Source organism: Paroedura picta, chromosome 17, assembly GCF_049243985.1.
Source record: "Paroedura picta isolate Pp20150507F chromosome 17, Ppicta_v3.0, whole genome shotgun sequence".
Taxonomy (NCBI): Eukaryota; Metazoa; Chordata; class Lepidosauria; order Squamata; family Gekkonidae; genus Paroedura; species Paroedura picta.
The window spans coordinates 11,533,160-11,554,906 of record NC_135385.1 but is presented as its reverse complement, the minus strand read 5'-3'; the positions used below and the strand labels follow the sequence as shown (position 1 = coordinate 11,554,906).

Genomic DNA, 21,747 nt, shown 5'->3' with positions numbered 1-21,747 from the left:
TTGATCTTTATACACTAGAACAGGGGTAGTCAAACCTGTGGTCCTCCAGAAGTTCATGGACTACAATTCCCATTAGCCCCTGCCAGCAAACTCATGGGAATTGTAGTCCACAGACATCTGGAGGACCACAGGTTGACTACCCCTGCACTAGAACACTTCCTCCATACCCTCTTAAATACCCTCCCCCTGTGCTGGACTAAGCAGACTGGGGATGGTCTAAAATAAGTGAAGGGGAAGCAAGGCTGTTCCAGACAGGCATGGCTTCAACCCCATAACTCACTCATAACCTGCTACTTACAATCCTTGACCCCAAAATTGCAACTGGCCCAGAACACAGCAGCCAGGGCCCTCAGTCACCTCTTGGAGGGCCCATATTTGGCCTGTCCCTGGGCAACTGCATGGGCTCCCAGTTGAATTCCAGATCAAGTTTACAGTATTGGGACTTACTCTTCCAAAAGAAATTCCAGGCTCAGAGGGGAGAGCGTTTCTCTAAACTATGCACAAGGCAAGTCCAGACACCTTTTTGAGCATGTTTTCATGTACTGAAGGGACACAGTCCCTTCCAACAGCATCTACCGTTGGGGAAAGACTGAGAAACCACCAGGCAACGTGGACGGGCAGCTTTTGCTGGCAACTGGGGACCAGCCCTGTTCTCCCTCCCGATCTACCACTTAGCCCAATCCTCCATCCGGGCCTTGCAAAGGAAGAACTACGCCCATTTGTCCCTGGAAGCCTGCGGTCTTGGGGCAATGGCTCACCATGAGACTGGTGCAAAGAGGTTAAGGTCACTAGGTGAGAAAATTCCCAGCAGTTTTGTGGGGCTGTTTGCCGCAGCCAGACAAAATGTCTGATTCTTCTCTGCAGTGCCTCACAAATTCAAGCTCCATCCCCAAAATGATTCAAGAATTTATTAAGTCATACATGCAAAACATACTGCTAAACTGCATTACCAAAAAGATCGAATGTAAAAATTTCACAATCTCGCAAACTCCATATATAGTTTTTGTTCTAAGTCGTTGAAAGGTTGCAGTTCGTTGTAGTGTTTCCTGCCAGTGGCAGAGATGGACAGACCGTTGTTAGCACTCTGTTACAGAACCTCACAGACCCAGGGACCGTTACTGGATCGAACGGGAGAGGGATGCATTCGTGGTGATGTTAAAAGGACAGCGTCAGAATTAGTAAGGTTAACTGTGTCAGGATTCCTGGCCGAGGGCGGCGTTTAAGAAACATAATCAAGGTGCCAAAAAAGGGAGGGGGGAAAACTGGCAAAGCTGATGCGCATGATTTTTACACCAAGTCACTCAAGACTCAAAGAAAAGCTCTTCAGCAGCATGTGTAATATCGGGGCAAAAGGGTTATGCTCAAATGTTCTAACCTACCAAACATAAAAAGCAAATATAATCAGAAAATTTCGAAGATACACGATATATTGCTCAGTAGGAAGAGAGTCTAAAAAAAAAAAAAGCGCCACTAGTGAAAAACAGGAGGGGAATGCCCGATCGGAAACTGCAGTCCATGAATGCCCTACTGGGAAATGCCAATGCACGAACGCCCCTCGGCTACTGCTCAGACGCAGCGAGGGCTTCATTTTGCTGTGCCTCCCCCCACCGGCCACAACAGAAAATCTATTCCGCTCCACTATTTTGTAGTGTCAAAGCAATCTGGAGCGCAAAACTCAAAACGCTGTCGGGCCGCCTCTCTTGGTGGATGCACTCACCCCACACAATATACGGCTGTCAAGGAACTTGTTCAGTGTCACAAAAAAAAGCGTTTTGGAAGAAGGAACTCTGGCGTGCTGTCACTTATTGCGTTTGTTCAGCCATGATCGAGGGACGCGGGGGGGGGGGGGCAAGGGCCACCGGCTGGAGGGACGAGCAAAAACAGCCGCCATGATTTCGTCATCGGGGAGGAAATGGGATTTTGCAATGCCTTGCACATGTTAGTCATCTTGAAAGATGCCGGTCTGCCTTTTTTTAATATATATATATATATATATATAAAACAGGTTTTGTGCTCTCTTGTAGACGAAGCACAGTAATGCAACAGAGATGAGCAGATTATTTGGCAACACGTGATTAATCTGAGCAAGAGGACTTTGGGGGGAGGGGGGTATAAGGCTTTTATATAGGTTGAACTTTTTAAGGATCTCTTTAGTAGGAGGGGAAAAAAGAAATCTAACCCTTAGACCGGGGGTAGTCAAACTGCGGCCCTGCAAATGCTGGCAGGGACTCATGGGAATTGTAGTCCATGGACATCTGGAGGGCCGCAGTTTGACTACCCCTGCCTTAGACAAAGGGGGAACATGAAATGGATGACTGGTTCCCCCCCAAAAAAGAAAGGGGGATGGAAGAGAACTCATTTTTTAAGCAGGAGAACTTGGCATTGGTGTGAATGCTCCACTGTTCTGAGCAAAACACAGAAGGTTCCGGGGGGGGGGGGCAGGATGGCCGGGGGGGGGGGGGTTGGGGGTTGAGGTGTCTTGACCTTACAGCAGCAGGCACTTTCTCTTCCTCTTCTTTACGGGAGGGGGGCAGAGGACTGCCCGGATGGCTTCGTCAAAGACTGTCTTGAGGCCCCGCTGAGTAAGTGCTGAGCATTCCAGGTATTTCACTGCCCCTGCGGAACACAAGCAGGCCGTGAGGAGCTGGGAGAGGACGGAACCACCGGGGATACCCCCGACGGGCCAGGCCCACCAAGTGAGGGGGGGGACAGCCCTACCAATCTCTTTGGCCATGGCGAGGCCTTGTGGGTAGGTGATGGGCGTCAGCTTCTTCTCCTTCAGTTTCTCGATGGTGTCTTTGTCATCTCGGAGGTCCAGCTTGGTGCCCACAAGGATGATGGGGGTGTTGGGGCAATGGTGCCGCACTTCGGGATACCACTGGGAAGGGAAGCAAAGGTCCACGTGACCGCATGGGCGAGGAGCACGCGCCTCCGGGCAATCAGAAACCCCTCAACACCACAGGAGGCCCGATGGGCTTAAAATCCCCACAATATATTTGTATTTGTGATGAGGCCCTATGGGAGGAGCAGTGTCCGGAGCACGCCCGGCTCCATGGGTTAATCCGGGCACGCCCAGCAAAGCTAGACGTGCCCAGACTGGGCTGGCCCCTAGAGCGCCCACCCCCAGCAGCCGGCCACAAGGCGCTCACACAGCCTTGTGGCCAGACACCGCCTGGCTGCCATGGAGGGCACCCCTGCTCATCCCTGCTCACCGCCTCCCCCTGAAGCCCCGCAGTGGCCTGCCCGGCCCTACGTTGGGCTCTGGGGCTTTCCAGGGAGGGAGGGGGAATCCTCACTGCCTTCCCACCCCCAAAGCCCCACGGCCGCCTGAGGTGGGTGCTGCTAGAGCCCGTTATATTTTGTATACAACGAGCTTTTCAGCTAGTTAAATAAATAAATAATAATGGTAGCATGGCAACGAGCACGGTGTTTGACGTTGGCTTTCACTATTTGCCAAAATTAGACTGGAACAGCAAAATCTACTAGCAGTTCCATGGGAGGGGAGGAGTCAAGAGTTTATGTAGGGGAAAAAGCCATGGACCCTGAACAGGCAACATGGGGGATCCCCACATCTGCTCTGGAAAAAAGGGCAAGAATATTGAGCTTTTACAGCAAGTATTCCTTTCCAAAGCGTGCAACTTGAACAAACGTACTCCCAACAGGTACGCATTTCAACACACCTGGCAAGAATGTTTCCGGGGGAGTTGGCCCCTTTCCCCAAAAGGAAACCATTCTGCTTCGTCCACAGATTTCTAGAAAATGGCTGGCTGTTGTCAAGGACCCCTGGTTTCCACTTACCTTGGCGCGGACGTTTTCGAAGGACGCAGGGCTCACGAGCGAGAAGCAAATCAAAAACACGTCCTGCAAAACAGCATGGCAGGCTGATCAGTCGTTAGCGCCTACTTTCTGGGCTTCGTGCTTTTGCTCTGTTACCAGGCCTGGGGAGATTTCCATTCACAGACAAAAGTGGCACAATAAGATGCCTTCCAGAAAGCCTCCCGTCCCTGACGTTCAAGGTCCGAAAATCAGAGCCCAGACCCACCCCTACTATATACTGCTACAACAGGGATAGTCAACCTGCCAGCATTTGCTGGCAGGGGCTCATGGGAATTGTAGTCCATGAACATCTGGAGGGCCACAGGTTGACTACCCCTGATTTAGAGCATTGCCTGTTGGTGCTTAGGGGCGTTACCTGGAAAACACGGCTGTTTAACAAGGGGGTCTTTTAATGACAATATTACCCAGCTCTTTAAGCAGAGCTCACCTTTAAGCCCACTTGCTTGGAAGTCCCACTGGGGTCCAATAGGATTTACTTCTACATGTGGTGGGTCCCATCCCCCCCCCTTTAGGCCACGTTCAGACATGCAACTCCTCATCTGTAGCTTGAAAAGGTGGTTACTGCCTCATTTGTTCCACGCAGCTGACCAAATTCAACTCGTGGCTTTAGGCTTCTTTTGGATCATTTTAACCAGAAAACACCTGAGCTACTTTACTGGCCCACAAAGGCCGTCATAAAAGCAGGGCTTCGGGTCCCCCAGGAGATGAAGTTCTGCCGGCACTGAAGTTCTCAGGGGCTAAAAACAGATTCGGTCGAGCCAAAGTCGGACTGGCACAATTTCTGCTCCAGGCCCCGCCCCCCGACAGTTCCGTCATTATACGAATCAGAGGAGCTTTAGGTGTGTTAGTTGATTGCCTGCAGTTCTAGGGCGCCCGCCACCAGCTTGACACCGCCACAGCTAAGCGCTTGCAATAAACAGCGAGGCGTGCATCAGCATGGTGAACCTCTTGGCCATCCTTCCCCCCGCCCCCGTCTCAAACAGGAGACCCAAGGCTTGACCAGAAGCCTCTGGGGTTTCCGCATTAAGAGTCTGGGTGGACGGCTACTGAGTGCAGGATCATAATAATGTAAACTGCCCTGAGCCGAAAGGGAAGGCAATATATCAATAATCAGTAGAAATAAATAATAGTTGTCTTTTTAAAAAAGGGAAAGCGGTCCCTCGAGCCCCAGAAGGCCATAAAACAAGGTACCGGCTTATGGCTGCGGAAGCGGAAAACAGAGGAGAGAGCGGGGAGCTTAATGGTGGAAAGTGTTACATACGCAGAGAGGTTGACGTTTCCCCCTGGGAGTTAAATCCTTACCATTCGCTCCTTCAACCTAGTAATAGCATGAAACAACTTCAGTTAAAAGTTACGAGCAACTTCCAAGGGGACAACATAAGCTGCGCCTCCACTTCCAGACTGCTCCCTTACGCACAGCTCTCTGTCTGCAGATATCTAGCTTCTCAAGGAGGACGGCTCAAATCACTTCCCGAGGCTCCCGGTTTTCAGGCAGTTCTATATAGAGAAGGCCTTCAGGTTCTCAGCCCCTCTGGGCGTTCTGAAGGGGGAGAACGCTAGGAATGCTTCTTGCTGGGACGTTCGTCTGACTGGGACTTGGCTCCCGGCTTTAAGTGCATCGGCTTGACAGGGAGCTCAACCACAGTCGTGGGGAGAATTTCCAGCTAGCTGCACTACGAACAGAGCAAAATGGACGGACGAGGGAAGTCACAGAGGTTTCTATCCAAGGCATTTTGATCACACTGCTGCACAACGAGCGGGCTAAAACTCTGACAAAAGCCAGGCGCACACAAGCCGCCTGCTCCAATTTGGCCCAAAGGCTCACGGGGCTCTCTGCAAAAGTTACAAACGTGCGTGTGAATGGAACGGACTGCAGGGTGTTGAATATCTTAGCTGCAAAACGGGAGAGAAACCCCTCCAAGGAGGCTGTTCCTGGAGGAGAGACCTGCCTTCTGCGCTGTTTTCGCCACAACAGGACTACTCTTTCGCTCTCCTTTTGGCTTAAGGCCTTAAGCATGCTGGCAGGGATTCCTGGGAATTGTAGTCCGTGGACTTCTGGAGAGCCACAGTTTGGCCACCCCTGCCTTAAGGACAGGTGAGCAGCTGGAGCTCAGAACATGAGTGATACCTCCTTCAGCAGCTTTCCAGCAGGGCTCAATATAGTGACTCCACAGCTGTTTGGAGGTGTGTGTTTTCCTCATCACTTGGTGGTTGCCCCGAATGAGTCATTCACGCTCTGGAACAAAAAGTCATCCCCCCCCCCCCCCGCCCCCGGTTTCTTTTCTGGCTTTTCCAGCACTTCTCTCTGAGAAGCCGTGATATAGCCAAGGACAGGTCATTGTCGACAGCTTGGCCTCAGGCCCAAGACAAAATGGGGGGGGGGGGCAGGGGGGCGTATACATTAAGAGATGAAATGGAGTTCCCAGAAGGGAAATGCTAAGGGGCTCATGAACGAAGCCAGGGCAGATCACAGAACTAAAACAGAGCGGCTTTTTTCACCCAGCCGAGTTCAGTCTCACGGCGTTCGGAAGGAAGAGGATAGAACTTCATTCCCTTCCTTCGAAACACAGAGCCAGAAGGGGACTTCCAAGGTCATCATGACCCACCCCCTGCACAATGCAGAAAATTCACACCGACCTTCCGGCCCGCCCTGCCCCATCCGCCTTCAGTGAATCCTGTTCTGACCTATCTATAGATTAGTCCAGGGCTGGCCAAAGTGTGGCTCTCCAAATGTCCATGGACTACAATTCCCAGGAGCCCCTGCCAGCGCGTTCATGGGAACTGGAGTCCACGGACATCTGGAGAGCCACTGTTAGGCCAACCGGGAACTAGACGCTACACTCGTTTAAGGAATGAAGCGTGACCTACAAATCCTGCCCGGCTGATCCAGCATGAATGAGGAAATGGGCCTCCAGCAAAGTTCAAGCATTCTGCCTGCCTCCCTTTGTCATCCCTTTGGAAGATTCTGCCCTGAAGACTGAAGCAGCACCCCCCCCCCTTCCCCCAGCATGGCCAGAAGGCGGCTTTTCCACCAGCTGATTGCCCATCATTTCATCCCACCCACAGTCCTCCAGATGACCTTGCTTCGGCCCTGTCCGGCATTGTCATTTAAATGAGCCCCTCGGCCACCATTCAGCTCTGCTGCCCCACGGAAGAGGGGCACTGCCAATGCCCACAAAGGCAGCAAGGCCCACAAAGGCTGCTTTGAGCAGGGACCCACTTGCTGACGGAACTCTCCTGCAGCCTCCGTTGATTGTTCAACCATGGCAAACGCTGGGGCTGTGTCCACCTGGCACCAGCTGCCTGGGACGACTGGGACAATCGAGACAAGCCCGGAGCTTTCAAAACCTGCTCCGGCGAGATCTAAGGAGAGCACCCCTTTGGGAAGCGGCAAAGGAAGAGCTCCGCAGGGTGAGGAAGCCAGCACATTCAGAACCCTTCTCCGTGTTAAAAACCTAAGGCAAGCCCAGTGATTATGGCAGCAAGGAGGCAGGGAGCTGTCACGGCTCAGGAAGCTGGCAATTAGAGCACCGGCAAATTAAGAGTTTGAGATTCAGATCCAACGCCCCGGGTGCTTTGCCTGCTGTGAGCCCCAAGTGCAACAGTACACAACGTGCTCATGAAGGCCTGGGCGCCTTCACACGGCCCGGCAGCATGGAAGCTCACAGAGGTGTGCCGATTCTGCACTGTGGGCTGCGTGAGAAGGCCGTGTGTGAAGCTCAGCTCTGGCACTACAGCGAGATAGGGAGGAAGCTTCACTCAGCAGTGGCTCTTTCGGACTGCCACTCCCCCGAGTGCTACTAGCCCCGGTCTGCCGTTGCCCTTTGCGCTTGTGTTGCCTTGCAGGGCTGAACCTGGACGTGGGACCCTCCTCCGGAGCCACCCTCCCTCCTGCCGCAGACCTGTGATTCGAAACGGCAAGCGAAAGGCTGACACCCAGCCGAGCCTTCCACGACAAAAGCTTACTGTCTGGGGGTAAGAGAGCGGGCGCAGCCGATCGTAGTCCTCTTGCCCAGCCGTGTCCCACAAGCCCAGGTTGACTGGCTTCCCGTCCACCATCACATTGGCGGAATAGTTATCGAAACTGCAAGGGAGAAAGGAAAGTTAGTGTGTGCAAGCCCTGAGTGGCCTTGGTGCTGCGCGGGGACGGAAATCGCCTGCTCCCTGACTCCCACTTGAGAAAAGAGGTCCTCGCCTCTGCGTCAAACAGGGGGGGGCTCACAGTAAAGCGAAGGGGAGCTGCACGGCAGGGCGACTCTGCTTTTGGGCAGTTCCCACGATATTTCATTGAGGCCGCCATGGAATCCTGGCGGATCGGGTGCCATGTAGTACGCAGAGCACTGCATCCGGAGACTCGGGAAAATGGCGGGTTAGCCAAGCAGAATTGCCTTGTCTACAGAGCACACGTTCATATATTGCATGTAGCTTTTTTATTTCAAAAGTGGTTTTGTCAGGCCCATTTGCTTTAAAAGTATGTGTTACAGGCGCACACCTCCAGCCACAGCAAGGAACTAAAAAGCCCTGTAACCAGCTCTGTGGGCTCAATTTAAGTTTCTGGAACACGCACAAAAAAAGGCTCTCAAAGGAAACCAAAGGTACAATTGGGTGCCACCCACTTCAGCCTTTAAGCTGCCTCCTACGCAAGCAAGCCTCCTTTGTTGATAAAAGGTTTATGGCCAGCAATTAGAGGCAGGAGACAGAGTGCTCCGGAGCCGGGGAAGCCGGAAGAGACCCAGCCAAGCCCAGACCCCTGCTCGGGAATGAGATGCAGAATTGCGCAGTCCTCTGGACGCTGAAGATTGCTAGGGAAAAAAATGTATAAAATGTATAAAAATAGCACTTACACCGTGGGTATGTATTCTCCAGGAAATGCATTGGTTGTGTAACTGATGAGTAGGCATGTTTTACCTACAGCGCTGCGAAGAGGAAAGAAAGACATCCAGGTCAGAACCCATTCCCCATACAACTCACAGGGTCACCTTCTGCCATTTGGAAGAAGACCCAGCCATCAGAAGCAGTCCATCAAGGCAAGCTTCATACGTCCCCCTGCATATCTAACCCTAACATAGGCCACCAAGCAGATCCGGCCTCATAGGCAACAACGGACATAATTAAGTGTTCCTTATTTGAAAGTTCCATGCCCACAGAAAGCTAGCAGGTCAGGGGAAAGGCGTTCGCAGCCTAGCCTTAGCTCTGGTCATGCTTGCTTTCGATGCGCCGGAGTTTAATAAGCAATTTTTCAAGTATAATGTTCACCTCACACAGTCGGATGTGGCACAATCTGGTAAAGGGTGTACTGCTGCACATTAGATCAGCACGTTCAGACTGGCCTTCCCTGAGTGGGAACCGTCCAGATTCTGCCTTTCAGACAAACATTCCTCACCAATTTGATGTGGAGATACAGAATCGTCTCTTTTACTGATATATATACAAAACACGGCTAAAAACCTGCTAAGGAGTCCAGGCACAGGGATTTCCATATACCTGATAAACAGCCGATTTGCTCTTCGGTCAGCCCAATTTTTCCTGGCACCGGCATTCTTGGAGGCCCAAGACTAGAAAAGTTAGGTGCTCCAGTTGTCTACTTGATGCCTCATCGTTACGTCCCCCCCCCTTTCCTTTATTATGTTCTGTCTCTTGTTTTAGGCACACACACACACACACACACACACACACACTTCAGAAAAAAAACAACGTGAGGCTGCATTCTTTGGGGAAGCTGTGGAAAATTCTGGTTGGGGCTTTTTTTAGACCGGTGCCAGCATCAGCAAAAGAATGAGGAACCATGCAGCTTACGTCAGAAGACGGGCTAACTATTTACGGCCACAAGGAACGTCCACCTTGTAATCTCAGCTCCGGGTCAAAGAGTCCCTTTTGTTTGCCTGACTCTCCTAATAGCGCTGCAGCTACCCTGGGATGGCCGGTGTCTGCAAAGCGCTTTGAGGGTGACAGTCACTAGCAAAGCACCAAACATAAGGAACATCTGCACAGGAATCAAGTGCCACCAGGTCTGTCTGTGCGTTGGAAGCCATGGAGAACAGAAAGATGACTTCTGGGAGAAGCTGCCTCACAGGGTTCTTGTGATGCTAATCCTAGGTAAGCTAGCTCACCAACGGAACAGGATCAGAATGGCCAAAGTGTGGCTCTCTCTCTGGATGTCCATGGGCTACAATTCTCATGAGCCCCTGGGAATTGTAGTCCATGGACATCCGGAGAGCCACGTTTTGGCCACCTCATACTGCCGGTTGGTTTATTCACATCTTTTCCTACTATGCTACTTGAACCACCAACATTTCCCTGCCTGCAGATCTCCCCTGGGCTCCCAAGACGTTGCACAAGGCAGGCAGGCCCTCTAAAACTAACAAGGAAATACCAGCAAGAATAAACAAGCCCCAGAGGCCTGCACTACAGAATTCCCCCAGCCCAGGCTTCCTGCTTGGTCAGCCTGCCTGGCTCCCCGCCTTATCACTCACAAAGCCCTCTGTACAGTTGCTCAACTGAAAGAAAGAAACAAACAGCCTTCATCATTACTCATCCAAAGTACAGGAAGAGATGCAAGGAAATAAAAGCCTCTTCCCCTCCAGAGAAATCACTGGCTGCTTTCTCTTATCAAAAATAACTGTCTTTAAGTCATCTTGCCCTTGCTATAAAATATATCCACTTAAAAATGGTTTGGGGATCGTCTAATGCAGCCTTTCCGAGCCTTCTGACCATGGAGGAGCCTGTGCAATAAATTTTCAGGCTTCCAGGACCAACCCCCCCCCCCGGAAGTTATGTCAGTTGGCCACGCCTCCCTGCCACGCCCCTAGAAAGTGACATGGCACCAGAAGTGACATCACCACCTGCACCCTTTTCCCTCCCTACCTCTGCTTCTATTACCACTACAGCCGCTCTTCCTCGTGTGGGCTGGAAAGAAAGGCAGGAGCTGAGAAGACAGCCTGGACTCCGTACCATGCCACAACCGACCCCCCCTCCTTGGATTTTTACACCCACAGGCCTACCCACCAAGCCCTCTGAGGGGAGGCAGCCAGTTCCTTAGCTTGTGACCAAGCCCATTAGGTAGGAGGGGAAAGGCCACGGACCCCCTCTGGAGGTCCCATGGACCCCTGGTTGGGAATCCCTGGTCTAATGGTCAGAAGGTCAAAGGAGGACCACGTGAAGTTCTCAGTTCAACCCCTTCAGCAATAATTTCCACCAGAATGTCCTTGGGCCTTTCTCTCTCCCCTCCCGCACAGGATCGGGACAGATCATGGGATTAAAATGTGAGCATCCTCTTCAACATTCCTCACTTATTATAATATACAACTTTACACACCCTGATTATCCCACCGCTTATATTTTCCCGCAGTCATCTTGGAGTTACTTGAAATGTGCCTATCATATGACCTGTACTATTCAGAATGTGTGCTCATTATGTAATTTGGCCCGGCTCCAAATTAATCCGAACAGTTTTGCTCTCAATCAAACCTCCAGAGAGCTCATCAATGAGTCTCAGTAACGTGAGGCCTCAACCACATGGCGGAGATGGCTGCGCTGGGTTTTGGAGCTATATTTGTCATTCGCGGAGAAGCAACTGCACACGTTTGTTCTGATGCCCAGTGATGCTCAGACAACACAAGGAGATTTGTTCCTCCTTAAAAAAAAAAACCCAAGCTGCATAAAACCAGACTTGTTCTTCAGATGGCCTGCAGTGACATCCAGTAGATGGGGAAAAGCGATGCTCAGATGACCACAAGGGCCCCTCAAAACTTAACACAGCAGGGGGGAAAAAGGAAGAGTGTGTAAATGCAACATGCAATTTGAGTGTATAATCTTGACAACTGAAGCCAGAAGCTGTACGTTTAGGGAATGCAACCTGACTTATTTACAGAATGATGATATTGCATGATAAGAAAACATCGCCAACGCATAAGGTGGGGGTGGTCAGACTGTGGCTCTCCAGATGTGCATGGACTAGTTTCCATGAGCCCAAGGGCCATGCACATCTGGAGAGCCAAAGTCTGGTCAACCCTGATGTTAAGGCAATCTGGCATAAATCAACACAAGGGCCTATTCCTGAAGTTTTGTGACCAACTGGGGGCAGAGAGTCCACACCTGCGACGCCACAGGTAAGAACAGGTCACATTTGAACCAGGAGGCTCAGCCCTTCGTTCCGGAGTGGTCTTCCGAAGCACCCTTTTACCTTCCTCTGCCACTCATGGGAATTGTTGCCACTGAGGGAAGCAACAGTGCTGCTCTGACGCACCGAATGCAAAAACAGCACATAACACGCCTGACTCATCGAGCGGCGGAGGCGCCACGCGCCGAAGCCCCGCTGAGGTCTTGTGACACAGAAACCTTTGCCGTCGTTTTAGTTTGCGGTGTTAAATAACAGCAGCCGTCCCAAATGTCTCCCACCAATGGGACAGTGTTCAGCAAATCATCAAATATATATAAGGCAGCAGAAATGCTGTCTGAAGCTGTCTGCCCATGAGGCTGGGAGTTCGATCCCAGCAGCCGGCTCAAGGTTGACTCAGCCTTCCCTCCTTCCGAGGTGGGTAAAATGAGGACCCAGCTTGCTGGGGGGTAAAGGGTCATGACTGGGGAAGGCACTGGCAAACCACCCCGTATTGAGTCTGCCATGAAAACGCTGGAGGGCGTCATCCCAAGGGTCAGACATGACTCGGTGCTTGCACAGGGGATACCTTTACCTTTATACTAGTAAAGCCCGCTGCACGCAGAAAGGCAGCAAACGCTAGCAGGAGGAAAGTGGGGGGGGGCAGGCCTGTGGAGGTGCAGAGAATGGAGGTCGGGGTCAGGAGGCACATGAGCTCTCGGAGCCAGGCAAGTCTGTGGCCAGGCAGGGCGGGTAGCGCAGGGGCCGGATTGGAGTCCAGACACACTCCACCCCCCAGGCAGTTTCCAAAGTATTAATAGGAACCCTGGATCCTTTGGAAGGATCTTTAGCAGCAGATCCTTCCAAAGCCCTTGCCCATGGGTAACCAAGGCAACTGGCAGCACATACTCAGAAAGCCTAACAGCAGAAGGGGCTACATTCTATGGGGACTATGAGTTCTTCCTCTCGGAGAACTTCTGCCATTCTCCTCGTCCCAGATCTTTCGAGCAGGAGTCCATGAAATCAGGGCTCGGGGCGGGGAGAGGAATATTTCAAATCCTTGGAAGCTAGACTCAAACACCTGGAGATAGAATCACATGCACCCTTGAGGGAGGAAGCTAGAATCAAACTTGCGTTAGCCACACACAGGGCTCAAAAATGTCAAATTTCCACACGATAGGCTGGCGATGTTTAAGCACGGGGTGAACTGTTATCCCATACGAATGGGGGAATGTTCCCGCTTCCAGGCATGAAGTAATCCTTTCAGCTCTTAAAGGTCGCTAAGCCCTAAAACTATTCTCAGAGAAGCCACAGGAGAGCTTCCAAGGAGCCTTCTGAACTACCTGACAACTTCCAAGCCCCAAATGCATGCAAACCTAGCCTGTGTCTGGCTATTTCAAGAAGACGATGATCCACTGCCAAACTTACTATGGCCCGTTTGTCTAGATTGCTGCTTGAACTCATCCCCCAGGGACCCAAGAAGGCAACGCCTCCTTCCTAGGGAAAAATCCTGAAGATTGGCCTGCAACTCACTCCAAACAAGTCCAGGGGGACTTTGCTCCTAGGAACTATGCTGAGCACTGCAGCCTTGAACAACTTCTCCCCGACTCCGGGAAGCGACTTCCCTTTGTTAACCGCAAAATGGAGCACGGATTCTTTGCCAAAGCCACGAGAGTTTCTTGTTGTCGACAACAATCGTGGAAACCCCCCCCCCCATGCTAATTGCTTCCTCTTGAAAGCATCATCCCATCTGATTAAATGGCTCTTTCTGTAGAAATGGCCAGAACCTATACGGACCGGTTCCGCCCTTGATAAGCTGGGCAAGTATGGCTGATCGCCCAGTCTGTACAGACGGTTCTACAACACCGTCTCAAGCCCAAGAGCAAGTCTCTCCAGACTAGAAGCTCCAGCAGACTTGGCCAACACATTAAGTTGTAAATGCACCTTCACCACCACTGGCATGTTTATGCATTGGCCCACCCCTGCCTCTGGTGGGAGTGACCCAAGAGAAAGTCACTCTGAGCCCTAGACTAAATAACTGGAGGTTTCCCTCAAGCGTCCTTGCAGGAAGATAGCAGCGTGTCCCAAGGAGGGAAAGATTGTGTCCATGTTCTGCGAACAGCCCCGATTCAAACTCACATATTATTTTAGATTGTGAACTTCATGTGAGTCCTTGCAGAAAACTTCTGGATCCTCTACTTTGTCCAGTTTCTGCTGTTTATCGGGCCAGAATTAAGTTTTAAACAGCTGATTTTATTGTTTTTAGTCTATCATATTAGCTTATTTTATTCTATTATATTTTTATCCTGTTGGCTGTACTTGCCTCTTATTGTTATGCCAATAAAGGTTTATTATTATTATTATTATTTTAAAAATAGCTGGAGGCTACTCTAAACAAGATCACTTGCTGCACAAACCCTGAGGGCTGGGACTACCCTTGTAACAACGATGGCCCCTGCATTGAGAAGGTTTCTTATCAGCAATAATATAGGCACAGTACAGTATAAGACTGCTATTCAGGAATTATCAGGTGCTCCATGTTGAAGATGGAAACCAGGTCTCAGGATCCACTGAGAACTTGGGCAGAGGAGAGAAAAAAAAATAGCAGGCCTTAGAAATTTGGGACATAGCCCCACATGCAGCTATATTTGGGAGCAAACTCCCACATAGTAAAGCTTAACTTATATAAATTAATCATGCGCAAGATGAGGCTTCAGTTATGTAATCAATAATCACAGAACAACTTCTCTGGAGTGTTTTAAATTGTTAGCTACCCTGGCAGCTCTTGTAAAAGCAAAAAAGGAAGGGTTTTTTATTTGGTAAATAAACACAAACAGAAAGATATTGAACAAGCATAAATCCACACAGCAAGCAAACTGGGGAGACCAAATTGTAAGAGAACAGAATCTGTGATCTGACTGTTTGTCTGGGAGGGCGAGGATATATACTACATTTCTACTTGAGAGAAAGAGACAGTTACAGGGAAGGTATGTCTACATAATATTCTTTTAAAAATGAATATTTCTCCACTGCTTTTCTTCACTCCAATAAAACTAATAACAAACTGATCTCCGCAAAACCAACTACCTAAAAAACAATAAGCCTGTCCCCAAAGAGTCAGAGGCTTATGGTCACTTTAAACTAAAAACTCTGATAAAATAATTTAATCATCTGATAAAACCACCCCACAAAAAACAGATATCCCCAGAAACCATGGCCAGATTACAAGGTAATCCTAGGCAGACTTACACAGATCAAAAGTGAGTTTTAAGAAATCAACTGATTTACACTGGAGCAAGCCTACACAATTAGTCCACTGCAGCAAAACGGAAGAAAGTCACCCACTGCAAAACCAAGGTATGTAAAGTAATTCATGGAACCGTGTGAAGGTTACACACCTGGGATGTGTCTTATCTGATTTAATGCTGTACTCTTAATTACAGGAACAGATTACTGTTTTTGTATTGCAATTACTGATCTTATTAGCTGTCAAGAGAAAGGCGAGTGGGGGATTATAGATGTGTATAATAATAAAAGAGCAAGTAAAAGAGCATTCCATACACGTTGGTTAATGAACTTTCAATGCACTCTAGAAGTAGCCAATTTATTGTATGTGGCCATAGGATATCACAAAACCAGAAGCAAAAGGGGAATGGAGATCAAGATATCATGATGCTAAAAATCTGTATACTCAAAGCACTCTACGGCATAAAACGTGTATCTCCAAAACATTCTAAAACAGCCACCTCTTTCTTGCTCCAAGAGCAAAGAGTGCCATTCTGTTAGAAACAGAAGGTTCTGTGTCTGACAGCAGGTAAAACCCTTTAGAAGCAGATTTTCCTGTTTCATGCAGGGGGGGGGGGAGCGAATCATCCAATGTCTGTGGAAAAAGAACTGGAGAGCTAGACAGCACCCGAACAAGATTTATTTATACGATCAAAGGCCAGCAAGTCATAATATCCCACAACCCTGGAATTAGGTTACAGCATTAGAGAGATATAACAAACTCTGTTTGGCATACTATCACCATATTGCAAGATTAAAATTATATAATTTTCATACCAGTCCCGATTTCAGTACCAGTCGGAGGGCTTTGCAACCTACTTTGCTACAGCACCCGACCCAAGGACTGGGGTTACTCCCCTTTTACCCCCTCCCCCCAAAGCAACCTTGGCCAAACTGTGGTACTCCAGAGGCCCATAGACTACAATTCCCATGAGCCCCTGCAGGCTCTCACCTTTCACCCACCTACCCGTGTAGGCCAAACTGCGGCTCCCCAGAGGCCCATGGACTACAATTCCCATGAGCCCCTGCAGGCTCTCACCTTTCACCCACCTACCCGTGTGGGCCAAACTGTGACTCCCCAGAGGCCCATGGACTACAATTCCCATGAGCCCCCGCAAGCTCCCGCCTTTTACCCACCTACCTCAGTGTGGGCCAAACTTTGGCTCCCCAGAGGCCAATGGACTACAATTCCCATGAGCCCCTGCAGGCTCTCGCCTTTCACCCACCCACCCAAGTGTGGGGGGGCAAACTGTGGCCCCACAGAGGCCCATGGACTACAATTCACCAGGGGCTCATGGGAATTGTAGTCCATGGACCTCTGGAGAGCCACAGTCCGGCCAGCCCCGCACGAACGAGACGCAGCACGACGGCCCTGCGAGGTAGGCGAGGCGACGCGGGGGGCCTTACCCGTCTCCGACCACCACACACTTGATGGCCTGCATCGCGGGGGCGGCGGCGGGGCGGCGGGGCCGGTGCTCGGGGCCTCCTGCTGGTGCTTCCCTGGGCGAGAGGCGGGGGGGGCCCGGTCTCCTCAGCGGCGCCCCCTTTTTGAAACGCGGCGGGGGCGGGGGGAGAAGCAACGGTTCCCAACGGACGCGGCTGCGGCCACCACCCAAAGCGCGAGGAGTGCGGAAACAGGAAGCGGCCGCCCCGCTCACTTCCGGTCTCGCGGTCCTTCGCGCTCGCACGCTCCCTGGCCCGGGCGGCGCTTCGGGAAGGCCAGGCCGAGGCGAGCCGGGCTTTTAAGCCGAACCCGAGGGGCTTCGGGAAAGATCGGCGCAGCTTCGGAGGCGCCGCCCACCGAGCTCGGGAATGTTCGGACGGGCTCGGGCGTGGCGTTGGCGCGGCTTTCGGGCACGCTCGGCTCCCCCTCCCGCCCTCGGGGCTGTAAACGAAGGTGTTCGGGGGAGCTTCGGGGAAACCCGGCAGCGCTCTCGGAAGCACTCGGCCAACCTCGGGCGCGCTTTCGGGGAGGAGTCGGCCACTTCCGCCGCTCGGGAATCTTCGCCTGGCCCAGCCCTTCTCGGGCATTTTCACGACCGATTCGCTCCGAAGGCGGGAGTCGAAGTCCGCCATCTTTGTGCCACTAACCCAGTCAGGAGGGCATGAAGGGGGGGGGGGCTGCTGCTCTGCCACCTTCCCGCCTTTTTTGAGACCAGGTGTGAGACACCTGCAGTTTCATAATATTCCAGGAGTGGCCAAACTGGTTCTCCAGATGACCGTGGACTACAATAACCATGAGCCCCTGCCGGGATATACTTGCAGGGGCTCATGGGAAGTGTAGTCCGTGGACATCTGGAGAGCCCGTATGGCCATCCCTGTGCGGAAGTTGCCAAACTGTGGCTCCCCAGATGTCCATGGACTACAGTTCCCATGAGTCCCTGCAAGTATGTCCCAGCAGGGGCTCATGGTTACTGTAGTCCATGGTCATCTGGAGAACCAGTTTGGCCACTCCTGGAATATGAAACTGCTGACACATACTCACAGAGGCTCATGGGAAGTGTAGTCCGTGGGCATCTGGAGAGCCAGACACTTCCCATGAGCCCCTGTGAGTACGTGTCAGCAGGGGCTCATGGGAATTGTAGCCGACGGTCATCTGGAGATCCAGTTTAGCCACCCCTGTGCAGAAGTGGCTAAACTGTGGCTCTACAGATGTCCATGGACTATAATTCCCATGACTCCTTGCTGGCACATACTCACAGGGCCTCATGGGAAGTGTAGTCCGTGGACATCTGGAGAGCCAGTTTGGCCACCCCTGTGCAGAAGTGGCCAAACTGTGGCTCTACAGACGTCCATGGACTACAATTCCTGTGAGAGGAGAGTTTGTATATTCCAACTCAAGAGTTAGTATGTGTGCTAAATCGGGTTCATTTTCTTCCATAAAACCTTCTGGGATTGTTGTTAGAAAATCTATCTGCATCCTCCTGCTGCCTGTGAATGTCCATGTTTGGCCTTCAATTAGATCTCCAATTTCTTCTTCTGCAGTTGCTTGAGTCCCTGGACATGTTCTCTGTCTTCCCATATTGAAGGTTCTGCCCCAGTCCCTGACGTAGTTAAATAGAAAAGTCTTCACGGTAGCCCCTTTGCTTGTTCTAGTTGAGCTTTGAATTTTTAAAAACATTTTATTGAGATATTTTAATACAGAAAGATTTTATTTATTCTTCCCCAGGGGTCAGGACAGTTTACATATAATTGAAAACATTCACTCATATAAATATGTTAAAATCTAACATATTTTAACAAGTTCTAACAAGTTTTAACATCCAGAATGAAACTAAAATAAATTTGCCTAGGCCGTCTCCTGCTCAGAGGGAGGATAATTTACTTATCAATTTAAATTAATTTAAATTTAAATTTGATGTTAATTAATTTGATGTAATAGGCTAGGGGGGAGGGAGGGCATCGGATTTTAAATGTAATTTTCCAGGCCTCAGCCACAGGCCCAGCAGAGCACATCTGTCTTACAAGCGGTGCAAGATCAGAAATCGTGGCCACAGCTGTGCCAGGGGATCGCCAAGAGTTGGACTGGATGGCTGACATCATGTCTCTGAACAAATTTATTGTAGAGCGGGGACACATAAAACCTGATGTCAACGCATACCAAAGAATCCTCTGGGCCTCCGTTTAAATGGTTATTTAAATTATTATATTATCAATAGAATGTGTATACCGTTCTCCCATATGGCTCAGGGTGGTAAACATGTAATACAAAAATATAAAATATATTAAATATTATTTTCCTTAAAAATATCCACATGATATTGATCATTAAAAGATTTAATTCACACTTGTCCAGTCCTTATTATACGAACATGTTTCTACTGATGGGATGCCGTGTTCCTAATTGACATGTCCCCCTTAATACGCTTTGTTCAGATGGAGGCTCCGTTTCCAATTTCTACAATTCCTAGTCCTATTACTTTACATAACAGATTATCATCCCATAGATTTACACTTTGAATCTCAGCGATAAAGGCCGATGACAAGTAACTTCAGGCAAGCATGTAATTTATATCTGCAGGTTTGACCTCAGTTTAGGCTGGCCCTAAGAAGCAGGTCAAATTGCCCTTCCTACAGGTTAGCTGCAGTGTGATCTCTAGTCTAAGGACTTGAATAGCTAAACTGCAACATGTAAAATCTTTCAGCTCAGTTCAGAGTTACCTTGTTCTAAACCACCCCCCCCCGGCCTTCAAGGGGGGTGGTAACTCTATCGAGGATTATACCTTGGAAAAATTGCTGAGGAGAAATTCCACATCCAATGGCTAAAAACGAAGCAATTTTTCTTCCCCCATCCTCTACTTTTGAATCTTTAAGACTTGAATTTCTCTGGATTAAATCTCTCCAAATAGGGACAAGCTTGTGCAGAAGGTTTCTTTTCTCTTTCTGCCCTTCTGTGGACAACCCAAAGAATCACACACATTCTGTTTCTCGTTAAATTTCTTTTTAGAAGAGCTTAGGGTGGTAACGAAAGTTCAGCCAGCATTTGCAGAAAGGATACCGAACCGATATATCCTTGGAAGAAAAAATAAAATACCCCTGGGCTGGTATCGTATCACAAACCCTCAGTAACGATTCATCACAGTGGATTTGCTCAGTGTTTTGAGTTTCTAAAACGCAGGCTCTTTGGTCTTCGAGAAGAGGAAGTCCGTTTTAAAACCCAGCTTGGAACACGATGTATGCGGCTTGATTATGTATTTGCTGGCACAGGGTCAGCATGATTACCGTACGTGGGTGTGGACCGCTAGAAGAATCAGGCTGATGCAATTCTGGAAAATTTGACGCTGTGTGACACAGTATAAAAGGTAGATGATTAATACCCTTGCTTTTTATGGCCCCTGTCTTCAAGGAACCATGTCAGTTTTAATTTCACATAAACATATGCTATGATGTCCTTTCTATCTAAACAGGCCTATCTAATCTCGGTGTTTTCCTTTCTGATTAGCAGTGGCTGTCCAGAGTCTGGGGACTGGGGATTGGGGACTTTTTCAATGCTCATTACCCCAGATCTTTTAATCAGTGGTTCTCTACCTGGGGGTCGGGACCCCTTTGAGGGTCGAACAACCCTTTCACAGGGGTTGCGGCAGGGCAAGCAGATTGGCCGGGATGGGGTGGGGCAGCTACACAACAGCCTTGCAGGGTAGATCGAGATAGAGTGCTCGTCTGCCTAGAGCAACAGAAAAGAGTGAAATCGTCATGGTGGGAAAAGAGGCAGAACTGAACTGAGAAACAGCTAATCGCCCCACCTCAAAAATGTTATGTTTTTGCCTCCAGGGGAGACGAATGTTGTGTAATAACAGGGTCTCACTTCACGACTCTCAGCATCTGACAATTAAGGAGGGCAACTCTGGAGCCCCCCTGGTGCCAGTTACTGCCCAGGCCAGGTGACATCCATGGCGCTCCTCCAACCCCCTTTTTTAGGTATATTGAGGGGGGGGGAGATGGGTGCTTGTGCGTTAATTACCGCCCTATTCTGTATTGTTACCGTTGTTATGTCCCGTTTTTAATGAGGTTTTTATTTGTGATTTTTAGCAAAGGACTATTGTGACCCGCTACGAGACATTTCCAAGAATGGCGGGGAATAAATCCAATAATAATAATAATAATATCAACAACAACAACAACATCTGCCCTTCAATCTCGATTTGTGATATATCTATTTCCTTCACAGTGTTTTCCCTCTGAATTCAACTCCCCCAAAATGGCAGTCATACGGCATAAGCTCCTTATCCCAGTTTGGTCCTTGCCTCTGTGCAGTAATTTGCCGCTCACCCTCTGCCCGTATGACTGGACTGGTAACTTTCATTTAAAAAAATCTGAAGAAAGTGAATGTGCACACAAAGGTTCATACCTTGAATAAAAGGTTGTTGGTCTCAAAATTGCCCCCGGACTCGAACTTTGTTCTGCAGCTTCAGACCAACATGGCAACCCACCGGAATCTGTCTTCTGTTTGCAACGTAAACAGTTTAGATGAAAATCACAGTCCTCTTAAACAAAATGCCATGTAACCATGCTGTGTGCTGGGGTTGGTTTGATCAGGGGTAGTCCAACTGCGGCCTTCCTGATGTCCATGGACTACAATAACCATGAGCCCCTGCTCATTGTAGTCCATGGACATCTGGAGGGCCGCAGTTGGACTACCCCTGTTTTAGATGTTAAGGACATTGCCCTACATCTCTGTCCGGGTTAAATCCTGCTACACCCGCAAATACAAGAAATATAATTAACATTATTAGAAATATAATTATAAGTAATACGTATAAGGATAAGTACTTATAATTATTACTTATAATTAATTACACTTCTAATCATATTAATTAATTGATGATACGAACTCCCAGGTATACATTTTTAGATTGCACCCTGTTTCTGAGCAATCGGAGCTGGAGAAGGACACGCGACGGCGCACCGCTTCGTGAGAACTGCCCAAGCGTGCAACAACGCGGGGCGAAGGAGGGCTGCGGCGCATGCGCACGCTCTCATCTCCTTGCTCCCCCTAGTGGTCGCCCCGCGCCGCAGCCCCGACGCGCCAG

The 21,747-nt window shown here is 49.8% G+C and overlaps 1 protein-coding gene and 1 long non-coding RNA gene across 2 annotated transcripts; both read right to left on the bottom strand.

Moving 5' to 3' along the window:
• Positions 1–893: 893 nt before the first annotated feature.
• RAC1 (Rac family small GTPase 1) lies at positions 894–16,937 on the bottom strand. The gene is made up of 6 exons (XM_077317036.1): positions 16,625–16,937; positions 8,682–8,753; positions 7,804–7,921; positions 3,799–3,861; positions 2,719–2,878; positions 894–2,616 (listed from the first exon to the last, which is right to left on the bottom strand). Exons 1-6 carry the CDS (start codon positions 16,657–16,659, stop codon positions 2,486–2,488), a joined length of 579 nt encoding a protein of 192 aa, XP_077173151.1. The 5' UTR covers positions 16,660–16,937; the 3' UTR covers positions 894–2,485.
• A 2,699-nt stretch (positions 16,938–19,636) lies between these two features.
• LOC143827048 (uncharacterized) lies at positions 19,637–21,298 on the bottom strand. Its single transcript, XR_013227173.1, has 2 exons — positions 21,066–21,298; positions 19,637–19,998 (listed from the first exon to the last, which is right to left on the bottom strand). It is a non-coding gene; the product is annotated as an uncharacterized LOC143827048 (long non-coding RNA).
• Between the last annotated feature and the right edge of the window lie 449 nt (positions 21,299–21,747).

Bases quoted from the DNA above. Each gene is read 5' to 3' on its own strand.
- RAC1 (XM_077317036.1), bottom strand. From the start codon at position 16,659: ATGCAGGCCATCAAGTGTGTGGTGGTCGGAGACGG. The intron at 3,862-7,803 runs GTAAGCTTTTGT...GCTGTTTTGCAG, and splicing joins CGCTCTCTTACCCCCAGACA to GACGTGTTTTTGATTTGCTT. The intron at 2,617-2,718 runs GTAGGGCTGTCC...TGTGTTCCGCAG, and splicing joins CGCCATGGCCAAAGAGATTG to GGGCAGTGAAATACCTGGAA.